This window comes from Pseudorasbora parva, chromosome 6 (genome assembly GCF_024679245.1).
Source record: "Pseudorasbora parva isolate DD20220531a chromosome 6, ASM2467924v1, whole genome shotgun sequence".
In the NCBI taxonomy this organism is placed as follows: Eukaryota; Metazoa; Chordata; class Actinopteri; order Cypriniformes; family Gobionidae; genus Pseudorasbora; species Pseudorasbora parva.
In genome coordinates, this window is record NC_090177.1 from 44,565,005 (window position 1) to 44,592,630 (window position 27,626).

At 40.3% G+C, this 27,626-nt stretch overlaps 1 protein-coding gene across 2 annotated transcripts; it reads left to right on the forward strand.

The window, feature by feature from the left end:
- The first annotated feature begins 219 nt into the window (after nucleotides 1-219).
- On the forward strand, nucleotides 220-26,722 carry ogfr (opioid growth factor receptor). 2 transcript variants are annotated; one of them, XM_067446991.1, is made up of 7 exons: nucleotides 220-537; nucleotides 15,952-16,020; nucleotides 16,096-16,177; nucleotides 16,260-16,338; nucleotides 16,411-16,477; nucleotides 17,454-17,602; nucleotides 25,172-26,722. In XM_067446991.1, exons 2-7 carry the CDS (start codon nucleotides 15,994-15,996, stop codon nucleotides 26,100-26,102), a joined length of 1,335 nt encoding a protein of 444 aa, XP_067303092.1. In that variant the 5' UTR covers nucleotides 220-537; nucleotides 15,952-15,993; the 3' UTR covers nucleotides 26,103-26,722. The 2 variants fall into 2 exon arrangements, with proteins under 2 accessions (XP_067303092.1, XP_067303091.1); XM_067446990.1 differs by having other exon boundaries at nucleotides 223-541.
- Nucleotides 26,723-27,626: the final 904 nt, after the last annotated feature.

A 27,626-nucleotide genomic window follows, 5' to 3' on the forward strand; every position in this document is an offset into this window, starting at 1 on the left:
TTGCATTATACATTAAAATGGTGTATCAATTAATTCAGTTATATCTTTCATAATATAGGAGAATTATCAAACAAAGTTTACTTTAAAAAATCCTGAAAATAGGAGAATAAAAAAGAAGATTTAAGTGGTTTTTTATTTTAACGTCCCGCTGTCCACTTGCGAGGGATTAGCATAACACATGAGTAACATGTTTGTCCATTAGTTTGTAATGCGCTAAAGCATGTGATGGCCTGAACAGATTGACTGGAGTATTGCAGTGTCTGTGACGCGCATCATCATCATCCTCATCAGCGGCGGCGCGCGCGAGAGGGAGCGAGTGCAGTCAGTCAGTGGGCCGCGCGCCGACGCACATCTGCACACCCAATGGAGCTCTGCGGACTCCCGGCTCACTCCAGGCGTTGCATCGCAGTTCTCCTCACTCATATGACCGGTAGGGATGGACGACGATCTGGTGTGTGAGTATGACTCCACCTGGGACACGGAGAGCGACGGGGACGAGCTGGAGAACACCGGCCGCAGCAAGAAAACACGGCCCGCGTTCGTATGTCGCCCTCTCTCTCTCTCTCTCTCTCTCTCTCTCTCTCTCTCTCTCTCTCTCTCTCTCTCTCTCTCATTCTGATTAATCCGTCTGCGCTGCTATACTTCTCTGTGTTATATTGCCTACTGGACAGATCTGTGTTATTGGCGGTGCGTTTCGTCTGCTTCATATATATATATATATGTGTGTGTGTGTGTGTGTTAGAGGGACAGGCACGCGCATCCTTTTCTCAAAACGAGCACTAGCGGGACGTGTCTAAATAAGTTTAACCCCTCTGACGGGTTATTTATTTTCAGCTGGTGCACTTTGAATGCTTGAGTGTGTTTTGTGGAATAGCATGTTGGCTAGTTGTTCAACATAAGCTCTGCTGACCGGAAGTACGTCACTCGCCGCCGATCGCACGTAATACGCTGGGACCCAGATGATAAGAAGTCGCGTAAAGCGCTGTTGTGTCAAAAACACAACCTTTACAATCAGCAATAAAGCAAACGTGTCGTTTTTCAGGCCGGACTATGTGCGTCTCGGTTTTTAACCGGGATGTTCATCGAGTACGGCCTGTAATCAGTTGGTTGCCATGGTGATGTAATCCAGTGCTTCTGCTGTTAAAATGGTGTAAATATTCCCTGATATATTTGACAAATGGCCGATTTCTCGTCAGTCAACAACTCAACGTTAGTTCACCCAAACATGTACATGGTCCTCATCTCCTTTTCCTCGTGTTGTCCGGTGTTGTCCCAAACCTGTATGCTCTTCTTTCTTCTGCTGAAAAGAGGATCTTTTGGGAAAGGATCGGGAACCAAACGCTGGGATTCGGTAACGTAATATTTTAGTCCCCCAGACTTTTTTTTTTTTAAAGTGGTGGTTCACCAAAATAAAATGGTAAAATATTGTCGCAACAATACTTGGGTATTTCCAATTATAATTCTAGGGCTGTCCTCGATCAGAATTGTCGAATCTCTCTATAGCCCCTTTCACACTGCACATCGGACCCGGAATATTCCCGGAACATTGCCGGGTCGCCTTCTGTGTGAAAGCAACCACGTCCCGGGATTGATTACCGAATCCGACCCGGGTCGGGGACCTAGTAATATTGCGGTATCCGACCCGGGACGAGCGCTGTGTGAACAAAAGCCGAAACTAATGCCGCAACGGATGTGACGCAGTGATGACGTAGTTATCGTGCGACTCCTAGAGCTTGTTTTTTTTTTCAATAATACAACCCTGCAGTGCCAGAAGAGCTAGTCGGTGTTTTAAACGCAGAGTTTTCGCACACAAATTAAACTACAATTAAACACGCAGAAATGTGCGCAAACTGGACACAAGTTGAGACCACGGAGCTCCTTACTCTCCGCGCTGAAGATGAGATCGTTCGCCAGCTCAGTGGAACGGTACGTGATGCGGTCGTTTATGAGCAAATAAAAATAAAAATGCATCAGCGTGGTTTCCCGAGAGAGAAAGCGCAAATTATAAGTAAGCTGAAGGCTTTGAAAAAAAAGTTTCACCAAGTGCTGGATCACAACAAAAATTGTTTTCTGTATACTTGAAATTGTTACATTTTATGTAAACAGGCACAACACACTTTATATTCTATCCAAAATAAAGTATTTTTTATTGAGAATTGTTGACATGTTTTATTTTGGTGTAAACAAGTTAGAAGAGCGTTTTCATAGCCTGAATGCCATCCTTTACGATTGTAGTAAGCTGCAGCATCTTCCCGGGGAGCAATAATAGGGATGTGACTACCGTCTATTGCACCAGCACATAATGGATACCCACGTTCAGCGAATACATTTATAGTGTTCTGAAGAGCTTCTCCTCTGGGCAAGGTGATGAAACGTTTGAAAAGTACTCTTCAATGTCGCGGTCACTTCATGAACCAGAGTACAAACAGTCGACAGCCCCACACCAAAAAGACAACCGATTGTGCGGTATTCGCCAGGGGTAGCATACCACCACAAAACAATAGCCAATCTACGGCGTGGTTCAAGTGGCTTCTCCAGTTTGTAGACTTTCGTCTCAGACTTCGCTCAACAAGTTGCAGAACAAACTCGAACGTGGTGCGTGACATGCGAAAGTGCTGACGCCACTGATCGGCGGTGAAGTTTTCGAGGACATAAACACAGCCAAAACACAGCACCTTGAGGTCTTCGTAGCATCCACATTCTTCTATCAGAAACACCCAGTTGCATGAGCCGTGTACACAGAGTGGTAGCTTTTAGCATCCGATGGCGCCTCTGTGCTCTAAGTCTCGCTGCTTCACTTTGTTTTCTACTCTCAGCAAGCTTTTCTTCCAGCGTACGCGTTATCTCATTAACTCTTCGGAAAGAATTCAATATAGAAAAACATAAAGTAATTTGGGCATTTAGCATAAACAACAATGCCGCTAGTTGCTGGTCAACAGCCATGTTTACAAAGCAATGAGAACACTTCTGTTTTGCCTTTCCTTATTCTTTGGCGCCAATCTTTTTCGAGTCGTACATTATACGTCACATCCGGACGTCACGTGTCAACTCGACCCGGGACCGTTACGGGTTGTGTGTGAAAAGCGCACATATTACGGTATTTCGCTGGCAGTGTGAATGGACCAAATCTAGCGACCCGGGAACAAATGCCGGGTCGCATTATCCGTGTATTTGCCGGAATCGCAGTGTGAAAGGGGCTTATGGTCGACTGATAGTCGAATCATCTGTGTGTGTGTATGGGTTGGGAGGGGCACGATACTGTCAACAGAAGGCAAAACTATTTTTATTTTCCTTAACACACTGCACACAGCAACAACTTTTAATAAAGCGACCAAAACTGCCTGCCAACTGACAGACGAACTGACAATGGCTTTCTTATTTAGGTTTAAATAGCCTAAAAGGTAATGTGGTGGATAAACATTAATAAACCGTTTTCTCATAACATGTTAAAGCCGCGATCGAAATACAGAACATCACACAAATATATAAAAGAACATTTTGATAAATAAACCTAAAAAAATACCTGCCTAGAGAGGAAATGAACACTTTGAGTGCGTTTACATGCACGTTCCTAAGCCGATTGTGCCTAAAGGAGGTGAAGACGTACGCGAAGCTCAGCCCCGCGCCTCAGGATCTCACTCACACCGCCACCTGATGCGCACATTATATACACGCAAGCTCAATTTTGAATTGACTGACAGATAAGCTGCACGAAAGCGCTCTGTGGTGCAGCAGGATTTTAAACAACTTCTTGAGTGGCCGCGGACAGGCGCTGAATGCTGCCGCCGGTGTGTGTACACTGCTCAGCTCAGCGCCCTTAAAGGGGTCGCACACCGATGCTCAGCTCAGTGCCGCAACACGTCTTTAAAATATTGAGCACCCCCATATTGCCAAAATGGTATGATCCTCGTTTCATAACACCCGACCGTGAGATTGGTGGTCGAATCAGGCTCCGCATATCGATGCATCGAATCCTCGACTATTCGGGGTCACCCCTATATAATTCAATTAAATAATTTAAATACACACAGAGAAAAGGGGTGTCAACCTCGTACCTTTACCTCAACTTTTTTTACTCCCAAAAGGTGCATATTAGTACCTTAGACTAGTACAAATATGTACCTTAAAGGACCACGCTGACTTTTTGGGACTTCGGCTTATTCACCGTATCCCCAGAGTTAGATAAATCCATACCATAGACTGCAAAAAATATGGACGACTCGACATCATCCGTTTCCTCTTGGCAGATTTTAAGCTTTCAGGCGGCCTGCACGGCGCTGACATCTTGGCACCGAGTCTGCGCAGTAGAGATTTCGGGACCGAGTCTGCGCAGTAGAGATTTCGGGACCGAGTCTGCGCAGTAGAGATTTCAGGACCCAGTCTGCGCAGTAGAGATTTCAGGACCGAGTCTGCGCAGTAATGATTTCGGGACCGAGTCTGCGCAGTAGAGATTTCAGGACAGAGTCTGCGCAGTAGAGATTTCGGGACCGAGTCTGCGCAGTAGAGATTTCAGGACCGAGTCTGCGAAGTAGAGATTTCAGGACCGAGTCTGCGCAGTAGAGATTTCAGGACCGAGTCTGCGCAGTAACGATTTCGGGACCGGAGTTGCGCAGTAGAGAGCAGGAAGTACTGCTGCGATATCAAAAGCCCACCCACACTCTCATAGATGCAGAACAATTAATTATGTTGGTGTGAAATTAACAGTTATGGAAATGTAGAAATTAGAGCTAAAGCTCCAATCTGCTCCCAAAAATCCATAAAAAAGTCCGATAGTGCCTCAGTGTCAACTTTACTCAGGAAAGACGTCGATCTCGGCTGTCAATCATGAGGTCACACCACCCGTTTTTATAGCATCAGATAACTAAGTAAAACTAAACATATTTTAAAAACGAACACTTGAAATGAAACTGCCTTCAGTGACATAAACTAACTTTGGGGAAAAAATATTTGAGGTGTAATTTTATTGTTTAGTTTGCCTCGCGTCCATTAGAAAACACAGAGGGGCGGCTATGCTGCACAGTAAATTCCCCGGTGTTGAATTAACACCGGTCGGTGTTCATATGGGAACCACCAGCAGGGTGTTAAAGTAACACTGAAGCAGTGTTAGAGTTAATAAGACACTTAAATGATTAACTGAGGGATGATTGTTTTATTAATGATGACACCTGATGATAATGAGCAGAATCACTGAAGGAGAGATGTTGCTGTTTTCTTGAAATGTTTGGTCACCATTATGGTGATCAGTGTTTCCTTTAGATGGGCAGTTTGGCTCTTGGCTTCTGATGTCAGTTTGTGTAACAGTGTTTGTCAAAACGCATAATTAGTTGCAAAATAAGTTTAACCAAAGATTATCAGATGATAAACCTTGGTTCATCATAAGAAAATATTGATTGAACTCATCCCTGGCTCAAATTAGTTAACTCTTAATAGATTATTTTAAAGTGCTTTCTCACCATAGATCAAACATTCTGAAAAAATAATCTTTATCCAAACACAGAAACATCAAGAATCAGCGAATGAATCTCAACAACAGTGACACGCTTTCATGCTGCAATGCATTCTGGGAGCCACTACAGTCTAAAAATCATGGCTCCCAGCATGCATTGCTGCATTTAAATATGTCACCATTATTGAGATTCATGCGCTGATTCCTGATTTATGTGTGGATCTAAAATAAGTAACACCATTTATTTAAAATAAAATAATATTCCAGACTGTTTTATTAGTTACAAGAAAGTACTGTTGGTGATCATGAGAAGTTAAGAAAACATTTTGCTTTATGATGATGAAAGCAATATTGTTGCTTTCACAACAAATTAACTGTTTTAAAAAAAACACAATTGGTTAAATCACAAACTGACCTCAGAAGCCAAGAGGCAAACTGCCCAACTAAAGGAAATACTGATCACCATAATGGTGACCAAACATGCCAAGAAAACAGCAACATCTCTCCTTCAGTGATTCTGCTCATTATCATCAGGTGTCATCATTAATAAAACAATCATCCCTCAGTTAATCAATTAAGTGTCTTATTATCTCTAACACTGATTCAGTGTTACTTTAACACCCTGCTGATGGTTCCCATTTACTGTGTGGGACCGGCCACCGGGGGGCAATAGAGGCGCGAAAGCTTTAGTTTCTGAGAGGGGTGCTGCAGGCTTGATCCATACATGGGCCGGGTGTCGGGACAAGACCCACCCAACCCATTTTTTCAACCCATGATATTAAACCCACTCACTTTAATTGTCTCTAATTCAGCACATGTCTGTTTACCTACCCCTAACTGAGAAACACTTTATTATTAAACATGTTAGATGCTTTATTTCCACTTTTCTAATATTTTCTTAATTTTTATTAAAAATAAATGCCTCTCCGGTCTGATATGTGATGGGAAAATAGAGTAGAGCAAGTTCGGCAAAAGGCGGATTCGAACCTTGAACTTCAGGCCTTTCTTCTTACACCTACACTATTACCGCAGTATATAACTCAGTGATTTCTGTAATTTTGTATTTCCCAAGCAATCTTTAATAAACGGCAGTATATTTCTATTATTTTATATAAATGGCATCTAAAGTTACTCCAGTAAAAACAATTCTTAAAGAGAGGACCCACCCACATTTTATTTGCTTCTGACGTCCATGTTATCCATACCATTCTCATCTCCGTGCCATAACTCTGTCTGACGCGCCCACCCAGGGTTGCCAGGTTTTCACAACAAAACCCGCCCAATTGCAACTTAGAACTAGCCCAAATCAAGCCCAACTGCGTTTTTAGGGGTTCCCTGGTCAAAAAAATGCATTCCGTGGGGGAAACATATATATTTTTTTGCCAGTGTTCCCTGGTAAAATGAGGATTTCCGGCGCTAAATATACCATAATTGGTGTCACTTAAACCCGCGGACATGAAAAACCATGGACTTGGCAACACTGCACCCACCGTTAGCCTAGCTTAGCACAAACACTGGAGGTAAACGGCTCCAGCTAGTCGACTGCTCAATAAGTGACAAAATAATGCCAACCTTTTCCTATTTACATGATGTGATGTGTATAGTTACATCGTGTACCAACGGAAAATGAACAGTTGTGATTTTCTAGACCGATATTGCTAGGGACTATACTCTCATTCCTGCGTAATAATCAAGAAGCTTTGCTGCCGTGCCATGTGGGCAGCGGGGCAATGATATTACACAGTGCCTAAATATAGGAATGAGAGTGTAGGTAGCCAAAGCTAATGCCCCAAAAAGTTGACGTGTGTGATTTAACGCTGGAATAAAATAATTAAATAAAACAGCTTATAAACAATGCCTCGTAGCATCACATTTACCTCAGAAGTCCTTCAGAGTCCACCGCTGTGAGTTCACTAGAGAAATCAACTCTTTCACTGAATATATGACCTATATTAGCCTATATATTCATTATATTCTACTGAACCAGTTAGTTGATTTAATGTATGTTTAAATTAATCTGTAATGAAAATGACAGACACTGTATAAATGATTATATTTTAGCGTCCAATATCAGACACGGCAGACACATCAGCAGCAGAAAGACTGTTGCTGCGTCCCAATTCGCCTACTCGTACTACATATTAGGGCTGTTTCGAATGCCATTTTTTGAGCTTCGAAGCTTAGGTGGCAATCAATATCGAATATTCAAAGCTTCGGTGGGTGGGGCTAAATATATAATAATAGTGTCGGTTTGCATTTGTATCATCTTTCACGACTTCACGTTTCACTCTTCGGCATCGTAAATGTGTTGCCGCAGACCCAGTGGAGTGCAGTGTTGCATTTGGTGCAATATGATCAGGTGGCACACATTCTTTAAATATTAATAAACATTTAATAATCTTTTAAATAGAACAGTTTCTGGTACGCATTACACGGGCAGGTTTATGCTCTGAAAACGGACAGTGCACAAGTGATACAAAACACAAAGTCTGTTGAGAGCAAGAACTTTAATAAGGTATTAATAACGAACCTTTCTTTAAAACAAATGAATCCCAAAACAGAAATTAAATTAGTAACACACAGTGATTTCAATGAACTGTAATAAATAAAGAACACGGTAGCATGCTTATAAACAGTTGAATAGGAATAAATTAATTGTTTTTAAAATGACACAAAATGTAATATATATTACAATTAGTTTTATTCTATATAAGGGATTTATTTTGTCTTATTCTGACTTTTTGTTAATTTAAATCTTTAAAATGCGCGATGCTTTTATTGAAAGCATGTTGCTGTGTTTTTTAAAATTTATTATTATTATTTCAAGCATGAGTGAGAATGAGTCCGCGACGGAAGTCACGTGTTGAAAAAAAAAAAACGAATATTCGAATCTCAAAACTGAAAATCGAATGCCACCTCACCGAACGAATATTCGAATATTCGATTATTCTAGTACAGCCCTACTGCATATGTACTCTTTTTGTGAAGAAAAACAAGATGCTTTTGAGTGTGTAGCAGATGAGTATGCAAGCTTACGTACTTATACGTACTAATTCATCATCTTTAACGGACTCTTATGCCGCCTTCACGTGCTATCGGAAATTTGATAATTCTCACTTCTGAAGTCGTGGTTATGAGCTCATCCCATTCAAATTGTGAAACGTGGGGGCGTTCATGTGCAATTTGTACCTAGGAAACTCATATTTACAATAATTCCGAGAGCACGTGAATGCAGCATTAGTCACGAGCGTCCCATCACCGTTTAACTGGCCTGTCTATCATCACACAGTTCAAATCCTCCTCATTCAGTTTAATCTCCTGCCGTATCGGAGAGAAATGGAGCCGCTCGTTGATCTGCCGTGTGTGTGTCTTTAATGCAGAAACTCTCGTGTGTTTGCAGTTTAAATATAATGATGCTTTAAAAGTTAATGGCCAAACGTGTCATTACAAAAGTTCACAATGCTGCTGCAGGTGAAATATAATGTGGACAACACTGAATAAATATCTTAAATACTGATGATTGATCACTCAAACCCCTTTATCTAAACCTCTCTACTTAACCGGCGGACTCACACATCCGTCATGTTTGGAGTTTTTTACACTTTTTTAATTCACGTTTGTAGTTCTAATCGAATCCTCTTCCAACTTGCAATGGTACTCTTTAGTAGGACGGATAGTATGTGAATTGGGATGCACCGTGTGTTTTGCATGCAAGATATGTTGACCCATGTTGAACATTTTGAGAGAGAAAAAAATAAAAAAATAAGGCATTGTCTCCCTTTAAACTAGTCCTCAACTATTCTTTTCGGGGTAAAAGTATAATAAAGATCATTAAAAATAGAAGGCATTTCTTGCTGATTACCACCTGACATGTTAAGGACTAACAATAAAATTATGGTTTTAGTTAAAGGGAAACACTCAGTTTCAGTCAATCTCATGTCAATCTTGAGTACCTCTAGAGTAGTATTGCATCCTTCATATCTCCGAAAAGTCTTTAGTTTTATTATATTTATAAAAGAAATATGGGCTGTACCGAGTCTTTCCGGAAAAAAACGAGCGGCTGGAGGCGTATCGAGTGGGCGGAGCTACAGAATGACGAGTGTGCACAAAGCGGTGACGTTCTCAAGTGTGGAGAAACTCATTGCTATCTCAGCTAATACAGATATGATCCAGAATCAGATTCGGAGGCAGAAATAAATTGAACAGGAGAAACCGCAACAGCAGGACGTCCGACTATTGTACTTAGAGGTAGCAAACAAAACGGTTTTGCACGTCAGACTAGTGTAATGTTATACAACAGAGAACAACAATGGAGTAACGTTAGCACATTTGAATGACGAAGCACGCGATCGTGTCGTTTACTGATGTTTACTCACGTGACGGTAGCCAACAGCACAGACATTTGAAGCAGTTTTACTCACCGGCTGCTTCCAAAGCAGGACCGAACCTTTATCGCTGGGACCGCTCCGTCAAAAACACACTTCTTTGGTATGATTTGGTGAAGTCCTGTGACAGCAGTGACAGTGGAGATTCACTTTGCGACGCGACTGAAACGATGTTGTGAAATTACCCGTCATTTCTGCGTTCAAATCGGTTCAAATGCAGCGCTGCCTTCCCGGAATGCTGTGCTGAAGCGTTGAAGTCGCTCGACGTCACCCATAGGAAAGTGGAGCGCGGCGCGGACTATAACGACATAAGTGTTCACGGATGACTGGATCTGTAGCTGAGCGAGTGTTTATGGGCGTGCATTTCCTCTCTCGCTCTAGTCACGCGCGCGCACCCTACCGGGAGAAGAGCCCGTACGGCCCATACAAGGACCTTCCGCTCTATCGACGTCAAGCCGACCCATACTGGAAAAAAACTCTCCGAAACTTGTGAGAAACCGGAAGGAGTATTTTTGACACAGAAATACTCCATCAAACGTCCAACATTAGTTTTTGAAACTTTGTCCATGTTTAGGATGGGAATCCAAGTCTTTAACAGTGTAAAAAGCTCAGTATGCATGAAACAGCATTTCACCCCCCCTTTAAACATCTAAATTGAATATATATATTTTTTTCAAAAATAAAGAGACCACAGACACACAATCTGTCTATTTTTAACTTCAGTCCCATAAAATGTGTTATTTATTTTCATAAATATTACATTTGTAGTTATTAAATTGTTATGTGGGACACATGAGCAGTAGGTAGATGTTTGTTTTATAGCTAGTGTTGTGTGAAATGATTTGATGAGATGAGATGATAAACCAATTCCATTTAGTCTGTTATGGGGTTGATAAAAACAGGTGTTAAAATCTGGGAAATAAAGCTAAAGATAATAAAATGCCTTTAGTGCCTGAGGTGGGAAAGTATGATTGGCTGGAGGTTTGATATGTGCCTAATGATGTGGGGTATTTAGAAAATGAATTATAAGTAGGATGAAATATTAGCGAATCCCAGGAATGACGTCAATGGGGGCCAAACATTTTAACAGCCTTCAAAATGTCATCTTTTGTGTTCAGCAGATAAAAGAAATTTAAACAGGTCATCCTCATTTTTCTAGAACTGAAAAAGACGATATAAAACTAACACAAGCTTCTCACAAATGAGTGTGGTGCTGCTGGCTGTGGACAATAGCAGTCCAAAAACACACATTTCCAAAGGCCACTGGACAGATTTCCTTTCAGAGTATATGAAACCTCAAACTGTGGTATTCGGCTCACCCTAAATTCATGTTTAAATTAATTTCATTATGTTTAGGGGTCCAACCCATATCCTCCTCCCTGTGTGCGTGTGTGTGTGTGTCTGCAATCTGTGATCTGTAACTGGGTTGTTGACGTAATGGGTTCAGTCACACAACATAAAAGTTAATATGATATTGTCAGTATTGTCATTTTTGTCAAATCTCAAAACTGTCCTATGGTGTCTGTCTCAAGCGTGGTTCAGTAAATTACAACTTTTATAAAATTAAAAAGCATAAATACCTGCCATAAATGTCTATTTTAGTAAATGACAATCATTTATTCATCCATATATTTCTAAAAGTGTAGGAGGATTTGTCCCTGAAAACCATGTCCTCCGGTGTGACATCATATCCTGATTTTAAATCGCGCAATTCCAGGGACAAGTTAAATTAGTTGAAGGACCCCATTGAGGGTCATGTGACTGAAGCCTGTGAAGTGTGCACATACATGGTCAGATTTAGTCTCAGAATTGTTCAAATATTATCATTTTTAGACCCACTATAGCGGGGGGCGACCTCCGGTCCTGAAGAGTTTTGCTTTATCCCTAATCAAACACAGATAATCAAGTGACTCGAGGTCTGAAGGGTCACTGGAAGCTACAGGCAGGTGAGTTTGACCAGGGTTTGGAGCTGAACTCTACAGGGCAGGAGTTTGCCATGCCTGCACTATAACATGAGAGAGTTGATTTCTGTTGTCCTTTAATGCAACGCCTTTTTATTCTCTGTTCTTTCTGTCACACCACAGGACACATTTCAGCAAAAATGCTCAAAAAACAGTGAAAGATCTGACAAAGTTAGTGACCCCTTATATTTTCTTAATCATCAGACTTCACACACTACATAACAGTAAGCAACTTGCCAATTGCAGTAAAATATCCTAAAGTGGTGCTCGTCTGGGACCTTCCCAGATTAACATCTGCCAAACGCAAAGACCAAGCATAATAGCACATGCAGGACATTCAAGGCATTTTGTCCTCTTCTTCTCATAAGGGCACCTCAAACCGTCATAAGTCTGCAATGGTTTGATCATGGAAAGTGAAATGTTTCTTGAGCATCAGATCCTCTGATTTCTGAAGGATCATGTAACACTGAAGACTGGAGTAATGATGCTGAAAATTCAGCTTTGATCACAGGAATACATTTCTTTTTAACATATTCACATAGAAAACAAATGTTTAAATAATAATAATAATATTTTAAAACATGTTACTTTTTTCCCCTGTATGTTTGATCAAATAATTGGATCCTTGGTGACCAGGAGAAACTGTAGCAATGTTTAAATTTCAGGGAAGTAGGAGACGGGAGCCGGCAAAAATTCAACATAAACTTTAACCATATAATAAACAAACAACAAAACAAAAGTAAGGCTAAAGAGGCAGCCCCGGTAGGACATAAACAAAACACAACTTAAGTGCGAGAGATTTACATGTTATGTCAATGCAAAGACGGGAATAGACATTCTGCGGCGCGAATGACACAAATTGAGCGTTTTTAGCCTTGAGAAGCACTGGAAAAAGTGTCCGGATCACCCTAAATTCACCCTTTAGGGACTACAAGCTAGTTAAAGCCGACAAATCAAGCTTATTCATCGTATTTTAAAGGGATACTTCACCGCTTTTTCATATTAAACTATTAACTAAGATGAGTTGATACATCCCTCTCTCGTCTGAGTGCGTGCACTTAATCTCTCTGACGCGTGGTGACGATCTGATAGCATTTAGCTAACATTTAAAATGTTCACGTGTCCAATTTATTCGCTTCAATCGCGTCTGGTGTGAACGTGAACGCCCCATGACACTCGCTCTGCTCCCACAGCTCTCATCGCCACCCTGAGATGGTTGTCTGAGGTCTTACCTTAAGAGCTTCCCAAATTAGCCTTTATTCATCTTCTAAGCACATCCTGACCTGATTGAATTATTGTGTAAAGAGGAGAGAGTGAGAGAGCTAATAGGGAGTCACCATCTTACAAAAATTAAAGAACTATTCACTGCCTCTTTCAAAAAAGAAAGTGCCTATAATTATGTGAGCACAGAACGATCACATAAATCTGCAACGGTTTGATCATGGAAAGTGAATTTTGATGTGCGTCTTCTGTAAGCAAAGTGTAAAACAAGCTTTGAAAAGTAATGAGTATGAACCAGCAAAAATGGCTTCCAGTGACCAGCTGCTAATAGCTTCTTTTAATAAGTGTGGAGATATTTTCGGGTGGCACATTTTTAACTGGCCTATATCTGTGAGCTCAAGGTCCGGGCTTCATGAGTTTCTGATGCTCCACTCCAGGGACTCCACTCCTTTTAAGTCCTTGTTTTCGCATCAGCGGCTGAACATTTCCTGATTTCTCTTTGAAGTCAGTTGTCTCTTTTGGGACAGGCGTGTATTTTTGTATTTTTTAAAGTTGCTTTATTAAATCAGGATCAGTGAAGAGACTGTTGACTTTGCATGCATTATATTTGGAAAGATACATGGCAATTGTACACCGATGCTGCTTGCAAATATATTTGATTCTATTTATTACTTTCAGTCTTTATTTTATATATATATCATGTCTTAGTCTGGGTTGGAAATTAAATTTTTAACTTACGGACAATTTGGCTACAAAATGTTCAAGTTACCGGCCATTCATAACTCCTACTAGCCAAGAAAAAGAAGAGAAAGAAAGCAGATTAAATATCAGTTTAAGACACACACACACACACACACACACACACACACACACACACACACACACACACACACACACACACACACACACACACACACACAAACCAGGAATGATTCAGACACAGTTAAATGTTTCACTAGTGTGTGAGGAGGACACTATTCAGACACTATTCAGACACTTTGAGCTGAGCATGTTTTGCTGAAGTGTTTGTTCTTTAATTGCTAATTGTGACCTTTGACACCACAGACTGAACATAATGAAGTAGTGCTTGGTCATTGGTTGAGCTAAATTGGTATTATTTATTTGTGTCCTTAAATTTAACAGCTGATTGGTTGATTGTAGTCCATTACACACCTTTCTATCAAAGTTATCTGACATGAATCTGACAGAGTTTAACTCTTGTTATATTTTATTGCCATTTTCTAAATTATAGCAAATAAACTGTGATAATGGGAGAAATGTTGAAGGAGTCACAATAAACTTTGGTTTGACTGTAGATTATACAATTTGGATTTCATACATTCAATTCTTTTTCAAACTAAATCATGTCATCCTGATCCATTTCTCTTTTATCCTCATCCTTTTCACCAGAAATGTATTTTAGGTGGACAGATCAATGCAGTGCAAAACTGTTTTGTATTTTTCCAAAGCGTATGTCCTGCAGTCCTCACAATATATTACACTGAGTTACAGACGAGACACTCACACCCAGCTTGCCACTTGGTATTAAAACTTCTAAATGTTCTTTTCTTGGTTTCCTTTCGTTGCTTCGTCTTTCCTTTTTTTCTCTGGGGTTAGTTATTCATTGAGGCAAGTATCTCCAAATTATTAGGTTTTTGAACAAGCGCAGCGTTATTTGTTGCGTAGTGACGTGTATGTTCAAGTAAGCCAGATATGCGCAGATTCTGTCCAATATGCTGTTTTAAATATATACGTGATCCTGGAGCACAAATCCAGTCCTGCGTCTCACGGGTATATTTGTGGCAATGGCCAACAATACATTGACCGGGTCAAAATCATACATTTCTCTTTTATGGCAAAATCATCAGGGTATAAAGATTATGTTTCATTAAAATATTTTGTACATTTTCTACCATAAATGTATTTAAAAAAAATAGTAGTAGTAGTAATATGCATTGCTAAGGACTTAATTTGAACAATTCTAAAGGAGATTTGCTCAATATTTAGATTTTTTTGCATCCTCAGATTTCAGATAAGCAAATAGTTCAGCTTTTTGACCCTTATGGTTTTGTGGTCCGGGGTCTCACGAGTTGAGTATTTGCGCTAAATCTGTGCAGATTTGGTTTACACAAGCTTCCCAGCAAAGTGCGTGAACGTAATAAGTAACTCATCAAATTGGCTAGTGATTTGACAGCGTTATTCGCCACAGTTGAATTTTAGCCGCATTTCACGGGTGTTCATTTCAAACCCTCGTCTTAAAGCATCAGTAAGACTTGCATTCCCATTTAATGTCAGCAGATGGAGTTGTGTTTAAAGTTTAACTCACACCAAACACACGTTACTGTGCAGAAAAGAGAATGGACAAAAGCCTTTGAGGTCATGACACTGGAGCCAGCTCTCGGCTCCGAGCGTCTCTTCAGTAAAGTGCATACAAGCAGACCCTGATCCCAAATGTTTGAATATATATATATATATATATATAATATGTATGTTATCTAAATTAAGTCCTTATAAATGCATATTACTACTAATAATACATCTTTGATACTAGGCTATAGCCTAATATAGTAGCCTATATTAGGCTACTAATGATACATTTCTGATATATTTACGGTAGGGAATGTACAAAATATCTTCATGGAAACATGATCTTAATATCGTAATAATGATTTTTGACATAAAAGAGAAATGGATAATTGTGACCCGTTCAATGTATTGTTGGCTATTGCCACAGATATACCCGTGAGGCGCAGGACTGGATTTGTGCTCCAGGTTCACATATTTGAAATGGTTTGCAAAGTTATTGAACTACAGGGATATTTTAATTGATATCATATTTGGGTTATTTTGATAGCAGTGTTCTCAAACAATCTACCATGGATAGTTTTGGGAATCGGGATGCAGTTGAAACTAATGTTCGTCCCTTTGATCTTTCCAGTGGTCCAACTCTTCCTCCAGAAACCTCAGAGCGGCCAAGGACATGCAGAACTACAGACACGGATATCCAGTAAGAGCTGCTAGAGTTAACCGAAACGTGCTCTCATGAATAAGATTGTGCTGATCTTTTATCATCTCTTCATAGAATATCAATGAAGAGGAATGCCCAGAAGAAAGAATGATTAATTTAAAATTCTATCTAAATGAAATCAAGTCATCGCCTGACGGTACGCCCTTGCTTCTGCTCAATAACAAGTCTAAATGTGAAGTTGTGTTGCCCTTGGTCTGAGCTCTTGCGTTGTGCTTTAGATGTGTCGATCGAGACGTTTCACTCAGAGTGGAGGACGGATTACAAAAGACTGGAGAGAGTCCATTCCTACATTCAGTGGTGAGAAGCGGCCCTTTGACCTTCTGTGGTTTCCCTAAGCAGATGAAATGTAATTCGCTGTGTTGCTCGTAGGTTGTTTCCTCTGCGGGAGCCAGGGGTGAACTACATGGCTGCTGAGCTCACCAGGAAAGAAATCCAGGTGAGTGTGTTTAAACCCTGGACAGGCTCTTTCACACTGGACGCGATTTTGACACAAATAATTTGCACGATGGTTTTATTTTTTTATCAGCTGATGGTGTAATGAGCGCTTCCACACCGAATGCAAATCTGCTGTGGTGAAAAAACCACATTCATTTTTTCTGTTTCGATGTCGATTATTTTTTACTCTAGCGGCGACGAAAACAGCTTCAACCAATCCTAAATGTCCAGTTGATGTCACAAGCTGTTCACTCAACATTAGCCTTTGCCAGGCCTGGCGTTTCTCATGAGATTACAGCTGTAGGTCTAGTTAAAGCTGTGCACCTGCAGCTGTGTTTACAGACAGCAATAACTTTACCTTTTATAAAGCCTTCATTTTTTTCACCCTAAACCTTGTGTCCGTGATTATAGAAAGTGAACGTGTGTCCATCAGTACGTCTGTGGCACTGAAATGTTTATATTGTGACTGAACCGGAAACATCTGCTCCGGATGATCGATTGGTTCCTGAAGTAAGTCTTGTCAGATGCGCTGCTAACGTTTCTGTCTCTGCTCCTCAAATTGTCCGACAGACTTTCTAAAGTAAGATCAGAACCGGCCATGATAAAGCTTTAGCTCCTGTAGAGATTAGCAGACTCCCCTTCAGACTGTTCTTTAAGACTAGCTGCACAAAACCTTCTTTTCGGTCTTTTAAATAAAATGAAAAGCTCATCTTCACTGAATGATGAAGTGTTGCGTTTTCTCAGCATTCGCCGCGAATGTTTTGGACTGTTGGAGCTCTGAAACGTCGCAAATTCATGTCGCGGCTGATGTGAATGGTTTTGACGTGAAATATTTGCTTATTCGCTTTGCTTTTTCGTTATGCGTCCGGTATGAAAGGGCCTTACTAAAGACCGTACCAGAGGCTGCAGACGTTCCTCTTGTGTGTGTGTCCTGGATGCATGTGGGAATGCCGTGGCTCTTGTCCTGTTGTCCGCAGGCCTTCAGGGAGAGCGATGAGGCAAAGAGCCGTCTTCTGGATTCCTATGAACTCATGCTTGGCTTCTACGGGATACAGCTGCTCAACAGAGAAACTGGGGAGGTGAAGCGCGCCGAGAACTGGAGGGAGCGATTCGCCAATTTAGAGAGGTACCTGCCTACAGGTTTTTGGACTTATTATATCATTTAACACGCATGGGAAGTTTCAGCACCGTGTTTGGTTTTTCCCGGGAATGAAAGTGAGGTTGTGAGGGATGATCTCTTCAGTGGGTTGTACTGCTATTTCATGTATTTTTGGATTCTTCAGCTGACGAAACACAGCTGAAATTTCTTGGAAAGATATTTTTTGAAGACAAAAAACTCCAGATAACATGAGCTGTGGAAATGATGTAGGAGCTTTATACAGACTTTTACAGCGGATGCCATTGAGAACACTGAGTCTATAATCCCCCATAGCCTCGCTTTCATACCTGTCCTGGTGCTGCTCTGAATAAGGTCTATAGGGGTGCTACAGTCTGCCATAACTTCACAACAGTTTGATCAAGGATATTTAGATTTGTAGCTTCTTCTGGACGAGTGCTAAACAAGCCATGCAAAAATCTGTTTTAGAAGCTAATTTGCATTGTAAATCTCTTGATTGTTATGAAATTTTGCATATAATGCACATGGTGACTACATGAGCCTGCGTATTCGATTTGATGAGCATTAGCAAGATAATGGTGCTATAGTAAGCAAGTTTACATCTTTGCTGTATCATTCAGTGCCCCCAATTCATATGCTTATCCATTTCCACACGTTCCAACACGTTCTTAAACTCAGCTTTTTCTAAACTAGCTCAAGGCTGTTTGTCTGATTCACACAATATATTGGGTATGAACAATCTTGAGACAACCTTATTGTTTGAAGGGGTCATATGAGTACCCTACCCAATTAAAAGTACATTATTTTGTGTATTGGGTGTAATAGAATAGGCTGACATGCGTTAAGGTTTAAAACACATATTTTTTTCACACCAGGGTGTCCGCGGGGTCTTAAAAAGTATTAAAAGTTGATAAATCCAATTTGGGAAAATTAAGACCCTTGAAAGGTATTAAAAAGTCTTAATCACGATTTTATGAGGTATTACATTTTGTTTAAGCTTTGTCAAAAGAGTTTGACTCCAAAAAGTATTCATGAATATATTTATTTTCATCCCAATAAGTATTAAAAAAACAACGGGGTGCTCAGTCTAAGATCGGCTCGGAGCGCGCGCGCCAGAGATGGAAATTAGCACTGCCACCAGCCAAATGCGGGTGATTTAGAGTTGTGGCGGGTAAACTCGCTTCACCTACCGAGCTGTTTCACCTCTTTGTAAACTTTGATCAATGCATGCGAGTGCTGCCGTATGTTTGCATATGACCAGTCGTTTTCCCCGTCATCACCTTCTTGTGTGAAGACGCGAATGAAGACTGTGAGATCTGTCTCTGTGCATCATCTGAGAGCGCGCACTCGTCTCACATCGCGCAAATATCGAGTTCTCTTTCAAGTCTTGCGATTAAATGGACAAACTCACACAAGAAGTATGTCAACATGTCAATCTTGATAAGTATCCTAGCAGACATAGTCTGTATATGCCTCAAGTGAACTGTATACAGTCGAGAAAGACGAGCATATCCTTCTATTAGGTTTTAAAGGGGCAGTAGCCTTTAATGTCTAGTAGTCTGTTTATTATTCCAGAAAGAACGAGTAAAAGGACATTCCCAAAACAAATGTTCAACAGTTTCAGAAGAGGCTTCACAAAAAGAGCAAGAAGTATCAATATCACTTCTGAATTTCTTTAAGAAGTACCTAACTGGATAGAATCTTTGAATAATTTTAAAGGATATTTCTTTAACTTTATTTGTTAGAAAGAATTTCTGCGGAAGTGACCAAACATATGACCATTTAATGTCATCAAAAGGTTATTCCAATAAGAAATGGAAGAAGGAATTGAAGTGACAAGGTCCAGAAATAAGGATCTTATTTTGTAGTTGGATTTCTGCACTGAAAAACAAATAGAACCAACCACAGTGGATTCAGGGCTAGGGGGACAAACAGACATGCAGTTACACATTGTCGGTTAAAAACAAAAAAAGTGGCTGGTAAAAAGTTAATATCCATCCCTGGCGCACGCCGCCTACGGGTGATGTCATGCATTTTGCGAAAAGTGCAGTTAGGTGATGTGTCGCCCTCCATTACGTCGCGAAACAGATATGCAATGTAAGCAATACAAAATTGGCCTACGATGGAGATTTTAAGTCTACATTCTACTACAACTGTTTATTAAAGGTTTGTTGCCGATTAGAACTTGAAGTGTGATAAGGTCTTAAAATATTTTGAGAAGGTCTTTAAAAAGTCTTAAAAAGGTATTGAAATGAACTTCAGGATTCCTGCATAAACCCTGCACACTCTGCATTAATGTAGCTCCTCTGTTCCCAGTCTGTCTGAAATGCTCTGATTTCTACAAAGCCCGTCCTTCTGTAAAGCCCAGAGTGCTCTTATTGGCCAGCTGACCCTCAAGCATGTCTGAATTGTAACGTCCCTTACCATAATTGCAAACTTCAGCTTCTTAAAGCTGTCATGAACTGGCTTTTTAAAAAAAAAAAGGTATACTGTTGTCTGAGGTCAACTAATGATGTTTGTGTGGTTTTTACATTTAAAACATCATAACTAATAAGTAATAGCCTATTTTCTACACTGGTTTTGAGGCTCTCTCCTGAACGCTGGGTTCTGATGGGCGTGTCACTGGAGACTTGGATGTAAACGCCCACGGCTAGGTTTGGAGAAGATTTGCATATTTAATGAGCTTCAGCTCCTGTCATATCTATGGCCCTGTCAGATCAGTTCACATGAGGGAGGGATTGATTTGAAATCAGCAATCGGGATAATTCAAGTACGTCTTTATCAAACAAACACAATGGTTTATTTCTCATCTACCCGCGATTAATTGGAATATAATTTTTATATTACATAGCCTGCACGATCGTTCAATATAAGCGCGAACACACACACACACACATCCACGTGTGCGCGCGCCCTTCAAATGTCAAGTCAAGAGAGAGAGAGAAGAGAACAAGAAAGGAATATTATGAGATTCATCGGCCTGCCGACGGGCTTACGTTTTGGAGCCCATACGTATACTCTTTTATGTTGAAAAGAGTATGCCAAAGATACCCGGATGGTTTACTATTTCCGGTCAGAATTTGAAGTGCGGATCGACACACACACTAACGACTGATATTACCCACAACCCATTGCGAGTTGGACGAGGATTTGATTAGAACTACAAACGCGGATAAAAAAAGTTAAAAAACTACAAACATGATGGATGTGTGAGTCCGCCGGTTAAGTAGAGAAGTTTAGATAAAGGGGTGTGAGTGATCAATCATCAGTATTTAAGATATTTATTCAGTGTTGTCCACATTATATTTCCCCTGCAGCAGCATTGTGAACTTTTGTAATGACACGTTTGGCGATTAATTTTTAAAGCATCTTTATATTTAAACTGCAAACACATGAGGAGAGTCTATGCATTAAAGACACACACGGCAGATCAACGAGCGGCTACATTTCTCTCCGATACGGCAGGAGATTGACATTTTCAGCTCCGAAAACTTACAGGGTAATCTTATATTACCATGATCTTTTATATATCAAAAGCTTAAGGGAAAGTTGATTTCTCTGTTCATCTCCCCTTTAAGCGATTGTAAACACAGCTAAAGGGTTAGTTCACCCACAAATGTAACTCCTGTCCTTAATTCCTCTCCCTCATGAACCAACCCGTCAGACCTTCATCTCCTGAACACAAATGAAGATATTTCTGATGAGATCTGAGCTCTCTGACCCTCCACAGACAGCCATTTAATGAAGACTTTCAAGGTCCAGAAAGGAAGTAAAGACATCGGTAAAATAGTCACGTGACTCCAGTGGCTCAAGATTATTGTTATGAAGAGACGAGAGTACTTTGTGTGCGCAAAAACAAACGAAAATAAAAACTTTTTCGAGAATTTACATTTTTGGCTGAAAGAACCCTTTAATGTTGTCGGTATCACCTATTAGTCGGTGTATGACTGGGTGAATGTGAGGCAAAATGTAAAGTGCTTTGGATGGTCATAGGGTCTGTTGAAAGCACTATATAAATGCAGTCCATTTACCATTTAGTTCAAGCTCGAGTCAGATTTCGTCAGAATGTTTCACAGTAGTAGGTTTTTATTTTGTAACACACTCTTACCTTTCAGATATGATGTTATAATGGTTCAATTCAATTCACTTAAAAAGAAAAAAGTAAAGTACGGTATATTTAGGTGTGTTTAGGAAGCCGTCCTCTGTAAAATGCGCTGTACACAAGCAAACCTTTGGGTTCTTTTTAGGAACAGCATTACTAATAAATCTCAACCACTGATTCCTAATGTCATGCGTTTTGCTTTTGCATCTGCAACAACACTATAATTCACTGCAGCCTCGTCTTCTTCCTTAGTGTATTATGCTAATGTATCACTGTGAGGTGGACGTTTGCAGAAGTAATATGTGAGTTGGATTGGGTCTGGATCAGTGTCTCTGTAAGACAGAATAAGTCCCTTTGAGGGAGACTATGAGTTTGGTAACTGCAGATCTTACACAGACACAAACAGAAACATTACACACTAGAGGAAGACGTTAACAAGCATCATATGACCCAAATAACCATGGTTTTATTATCGTAAAAGTGTAGTAACCATGGTTTTATTATAGTAAAATTGTAGTAACCATGATTTTTGGCTAATTGGTTTAAAATTGGCCATTTATATAACAGTATTACCACATTACCACTTGCAAAACCATGGATAATTTGTGGTTACCATGGTTTAACTACAATAATCATGGTTTAACTACAATAATCATGGTTTAAATATACAATAACCATGGTTTAAATATACAATAACCATGGTTTAACTACAATAACCATGGTTTAAACATACAATAACCATGGTTTAAATATACAATAACCATGGTTTAAATATACAATAACCATGGTTTAAATATACAATAACCATGGTTTAAATATACAATAACCATGGTTTAAATATACAATAACCATGGTTTAAATATACAATAACCATGGTTTAAATATACAATAATCATGGTTTAAATATACAATAATCATGGTTTAACTACAATAATCATGGTTTAACTACAATAATCATGGTTTAACTACAATAACCATGGTTTAAATATACAATATCTATGGTTTAAATATACAATGATTATGGTTTAACTACAATAATCATGGTTTAAATATAAAATAACCATGTTTTAACAACAATAACCATGTTTTTTTGTTTTTATTTGTAGTAAAACCATGGTTCACTTTCGTAAGGGTAATCTGATATAGTTTTCTTAAAAACATTTTTAAATAATCTATTTATATCCACATGAGTGACAGAGAACGCTGTGATACTGATGTTATAGATTAGAGGATAAAGCACCCGTTTGTGTCTCATTGTTTAGCATTGGTGTATATCAGGGGTGCTCGGCTCAAACAGCTCCTGAAGGGCCACAGTCCAGAAGAGTTTAGCTTCAACACATACCTGTGCTGCATTTAACTCTACCGCTCACCCATTTTGAAGTGTGCTCAACTTTATCCAGTGGAGGAGAGAAGTATTTGTGCAGACCCTTCTCCATCAGCCCAAGCATACATACGCCCCATTCTATAGGCTTGTAAACCAAATTCATAAGGAAAAAAAACCTAATAAATCATCTTCTTTGTGGATTTCAGTGATCAGGGGCTTTGTGTGCTCCATTTAAACACACTTCAAGGGTTGTGCCAGTAGTGGGCACTACATGCGAGTCAACGACACTGAAGAAAAGGGCATAAATATAGTTTAGATAATCCTGAAGGACCTGATTAGCTTGATTAGGGTTGAAGCTCAACTCTGTGGCCCTCCAGGAACTGAGTTTGGCACCACTGGTATAATGTCTATTATGCTTTTTTGTACATGCTGTCCACTGTTATTAACTCTGGTTTAAAACTCACACACACAAAATAAAACTATTGAAATTCAGAGCTGGAGTATAATGACACACAGGCCTCATTTCTTCAAATGTACCTCACAATTTCAGCAAATTGACCCTATTAAGCTCTACACCCAAGTACCCTAATAAAGTGGGTTTTCGAATGAAGGCGACTCAATCCAGCTGCTCCAAATAAGCCCACTTAACAAAAATATGTTAACGTGGCTGATTTTTTTTATTTAAAAAATGTAGCTATCAACCGTTTTTATTAATTTTTGTTGTGCGGCATGTCTTTGTAAGCATCACTCCGGCAGTGTCTCATAAAATCTTTTCAAGCCATTTTTTAAAATGCCAAAATGCAGTCATATCAGGTTGCAACAGATTTATTTATCTCTTATTTTTTTAAAGGGTGCATAACACACTGTCTTGTGTTAATGTTGAGTTAATAAAGCAGGGTTTTTTTTTTTTTCATATCTCTCAAGAGTCTTTAGTTTGATCAGATTTATAAAAGACAGATACACTGAACCGATTCTTTCTGAAAACAGCTGAGCTCGTGGAGGCGTGCAGTGGGCAGAGCTAGAGCGCGCACACACACACACACACACACACACAGGTGCGCGCGCACGATGGCATTACCCCTGGATAACTTTCGATTCACTATACGTTGGTGTTGTTCGCCTTATATGTCGATTGATAAAACACTTTTGATGCAGTTTCACTCACACCTGCGGTTTCCACTCATGACCGGGAACAAGTCACATTGTTGATTTCATGGTCTAAACAAAAAATGCCAAAAGCTCGAAGCTCATTGATGTGAGCACTCTTGCTCTCACACTTGTGTGTGTGCATGTTTTTGTGACATATGAGGACACAAATGTGTATAATGACATGGGTATGACAGGTATTACAGGAGAGGGTGAAATATTAGGACATTACCCATGTCCCCACTTTTCAAAAGGCTTATAAATCATACAGGATGAGTTTTTTTTTTAGAAAGTAAAAATGCAGAATGTTTGCTGTGATGGGTAGGTTTAGGGGCAGTGTGCGTGTGTGTGTGTGTGTGATTGATAGGTTTAGGGGCAGTGTGTGTGTGTGATGTGTAGGTTTAGGGGCAGGGGCAGTGTAGGGGTAGAAAATACGGTTTGTACGGTATAAAAACCATTACGCCTATAGAATGTCCTCATATGTCACAAAAAGTGTGTGTGTGTGTGTGTGCGTGTAAGCATGTGTGTGTGCGCGCACATGCTTATCCGGAAGAAGTGCCTAAACAAGGAGTTCCACCCTTTATGACGTAATACAGGGACATACTCAAAAGAGCTTTCCAAAACTTGTTTCAATCCCGAAGGAGTATTTGTATCTGTGTATTTGTATTTTTTTCATGAGAATCGGCTCTTTAACACTGTGAATAAGTCAGAATGCATGCAATAGCATTAGACCCTCCTTTAAATACTGTTTTGTCACCAGTTTTTGTCTTTGAGGGGCAGCAAAGTGACTGCCAGACAGAAGCAATAAAATCCGCTCCAACAAATAAATGAAAAGACAGTAATGTGCATTTGCTACAAAATACATAAATATATTTTAAAATCACACATGGCTTATAGGGTGTGGTGTATCAAAAGCATCCTAATAACTGCCTGATTTTTCTCTCCGTTATTTGCTTGTTTGTTTATTTGACACATCACTGAATAATAATGTCATATTTGCTTTCAGAAACATGCACAATAATCTCCGGATCACCAGGATCCTCAAGAGTCTGGGAGAGCTGGGTTTTGAGCATTTCCAAGCCCCTCTCGTGCGCTTTTTCCTGGAGGAGACGCTCGTGAGGAAGACCCTCAGCGGTGTCAAACGCAGCGTGCTCGACTACTTCCTGTTCGCTGTGCGGGACAAGCGTGAGCGCAGGAAGCTGGTCCGCTTCGCCTTTCAGCACTTTGAGCCCAAAGACAAGTTTGTATGGTGCCCCAGGAAAATCCAAAAACGCTTCAAGAAGAAGTCGGAGAAGCGGCAGAACTCTTTAGCTGGCAGCGGAGAGAGCGCAGCGAATGACGACACTCATCCACGATACAAACTCAAGGATGGAGAAGCCGCGAGTGAGACGAAACTCAGCGAGTGCGTTACGGATGCGAAGAAGCCAGATGACAGCGACTCCGTGATGACAGTCGACTCCGACAAACCTTCTGAGGGCTCGTCGGAAGAGCAAGAGCCCAATCTGGATTCAGCAGAGCTCCCTCTCAACAACGGCTCCAGTGTTGACAACGGAGAGATTGCTGGTCTCGAACCAAGCAGTGCTGAAGGCCAAGGAGCAGCAAAGCTGGCTGAAGCCACTCAGAAAGCGGAGGTCTCGGAGGCTCTCTGGGAATGTGTGAGTGTCCGACACATTAGCTCTCCCGCGGGATCAAGCGACGACTCTCGGGATGGGACAGACAGTCCAATCTGTCCGGCTGACTCCCAGAAGGAACTCCTTGAAGAAACTGCCTCAGGTACGAGTACGGAAAGGACAGTGACTGACAGCCCCAAACACAACTCCCCAACGCCTGATCCTAAAGAGAATAGCGTCCGGTCGGAGAACAACGGGTTAAACTGCGACCAGTCGAATGGCTCGGAGAAGGAAGAGCCGATGGACATTGTGGACGTGAGTTCATAGCTCACCCACGAGGGACTCCTCAATATGATAACGCACTGAAAATGGACACTTTATAAACCTATTTCAAGATGAGCTGATTTGACCTTTTGTTTTCTAACGTTTATTTGTCCATGCTTTCAGATTCAGTTCTTTTTGTTGCTCAAGATTTGTTTTTTAACTGAAACTGTGAAAGCAGAATGTCATTTTTACGTTCCACTAATAAACTACTATTGATTAAAGATAGTGAATACACGTATAGTTGGGATGCTGTTTCTGCTGATGTTGTCCCTGATGTGTCTTACTGAGCTAATAATGCAAAAGCCCAAAAATAGTGTCATTTTACATCAGCAGTGATTATAAAACAGAGGCATTAATGATCAGAAGTTGTATAGATCAGTTCCTTAGTGATTCTCTGAATGTTCAGCACAAAAACTCCCAATTTATAATGAAAGCTTTTTACCTTTTGCCACATGACCGTAAATTAACCCTTTATGAAATATTCTAGAATAAATGAAACCTTTTCACTTCTGAATTACTGTTCATATATTGTTCTTTTGTTGCTTAAAAAATGATTTCTCACGTTCTCTGCACACATGATTATATGCTTTTTAAAGTCATAATTAAAGTGTACTTTCATTTGGCTTTCAGAACTTTGGTTACTGCATTTCATTAGCTGTATGTTTTGTCGATTTCCTATTCTTTAAAACATGGTGAGCACTAACCATTTTCCAACTTCACAGTGTTTCAAATCTCCTGAGGTCAAGCGATTCGAGAGCAAAAGGAGACAACTGTAGTCAGGTGAAGAGTTTTGTAGCTCATGCAGAAAATGTGAACATCATGCCAGTGATTGTGAAGGATCCCTGGACCGCTTGGCTATTTTCCCGACTCTTGAAACTATTAAAATAATGAGCTTTTGTTTCTGGACCTGCTACATAATATTTCTTTGCCTATCAGCCTTTGTAAGTATAAGGTAGATTATACATATTATGAGGCTGTCGACACTGTATTATGACTGAAACGAGTGAAAGTTTGTAAATATAAATAGTCATAATTTATGGAACATGCATGATGATGGCAATACAATCCTTTGAAGTACTTTCAAACTATGAACATGTGGAGTATTAATATATTCAGTGCTATGTTATATAATTCAGTGCTGAGCTGTGGCCTAGCCATCAAATGAAATCAGACACACAATCCACATTGCTTGAGGTCGAGTGTGAAGTTTCCACAGTCAGTGATGGTTTGGGCTGCCATGTCATCTGCTGGTGTTGGTCCACTGTGTTTTCTGAGGTCCAAGGTCAATGCAGCCATATACCTGGAAGTTTTAGCACACTTCATGCTTCCTGCTGCAACTGCACACCATGCCAAAGCAACCAGTACCTGGTTTTAGGACCATGGTATCCCTTTTCTTAATTGGCCACCAAACTCGCCTGACCTTAACCCCATAGAAAATCTATGGGCTATTGTGAAGAGGAAGATGCGATATGCCGGACCCAGCAATGCAGAAGAGCTGAAGCCACTATCAGAGCAACCTCGGCTCTC

What these genes read in the sequence shown, in the direction of transcription:
- ogfr (XM_067446990.1), top strand. Translation starts at nt 437, where the DNA reads ATGGACGACGATCTGGTGTGTGAGTATGACTCCACCTGGGACACGGAG. An exon ending in AGAAAACACGGCCCGCGTTC is followed by an intron (nt 542 to 15,951) that starts GTATGTCGCCCT and finishes TGATCTTTCCAG; the next exon opens with TGGTCCAACTCTTCCTCCAG. An exon ending in TCACCAGGAAAGAAATCCAG is followed by an intron (nt 16,478 to 17,453) that starts GTGAGTGTGTTT and finishes TGTTGTCCGCAG; the next exon opens with GCCTTCAGGGAGAGCGATGA.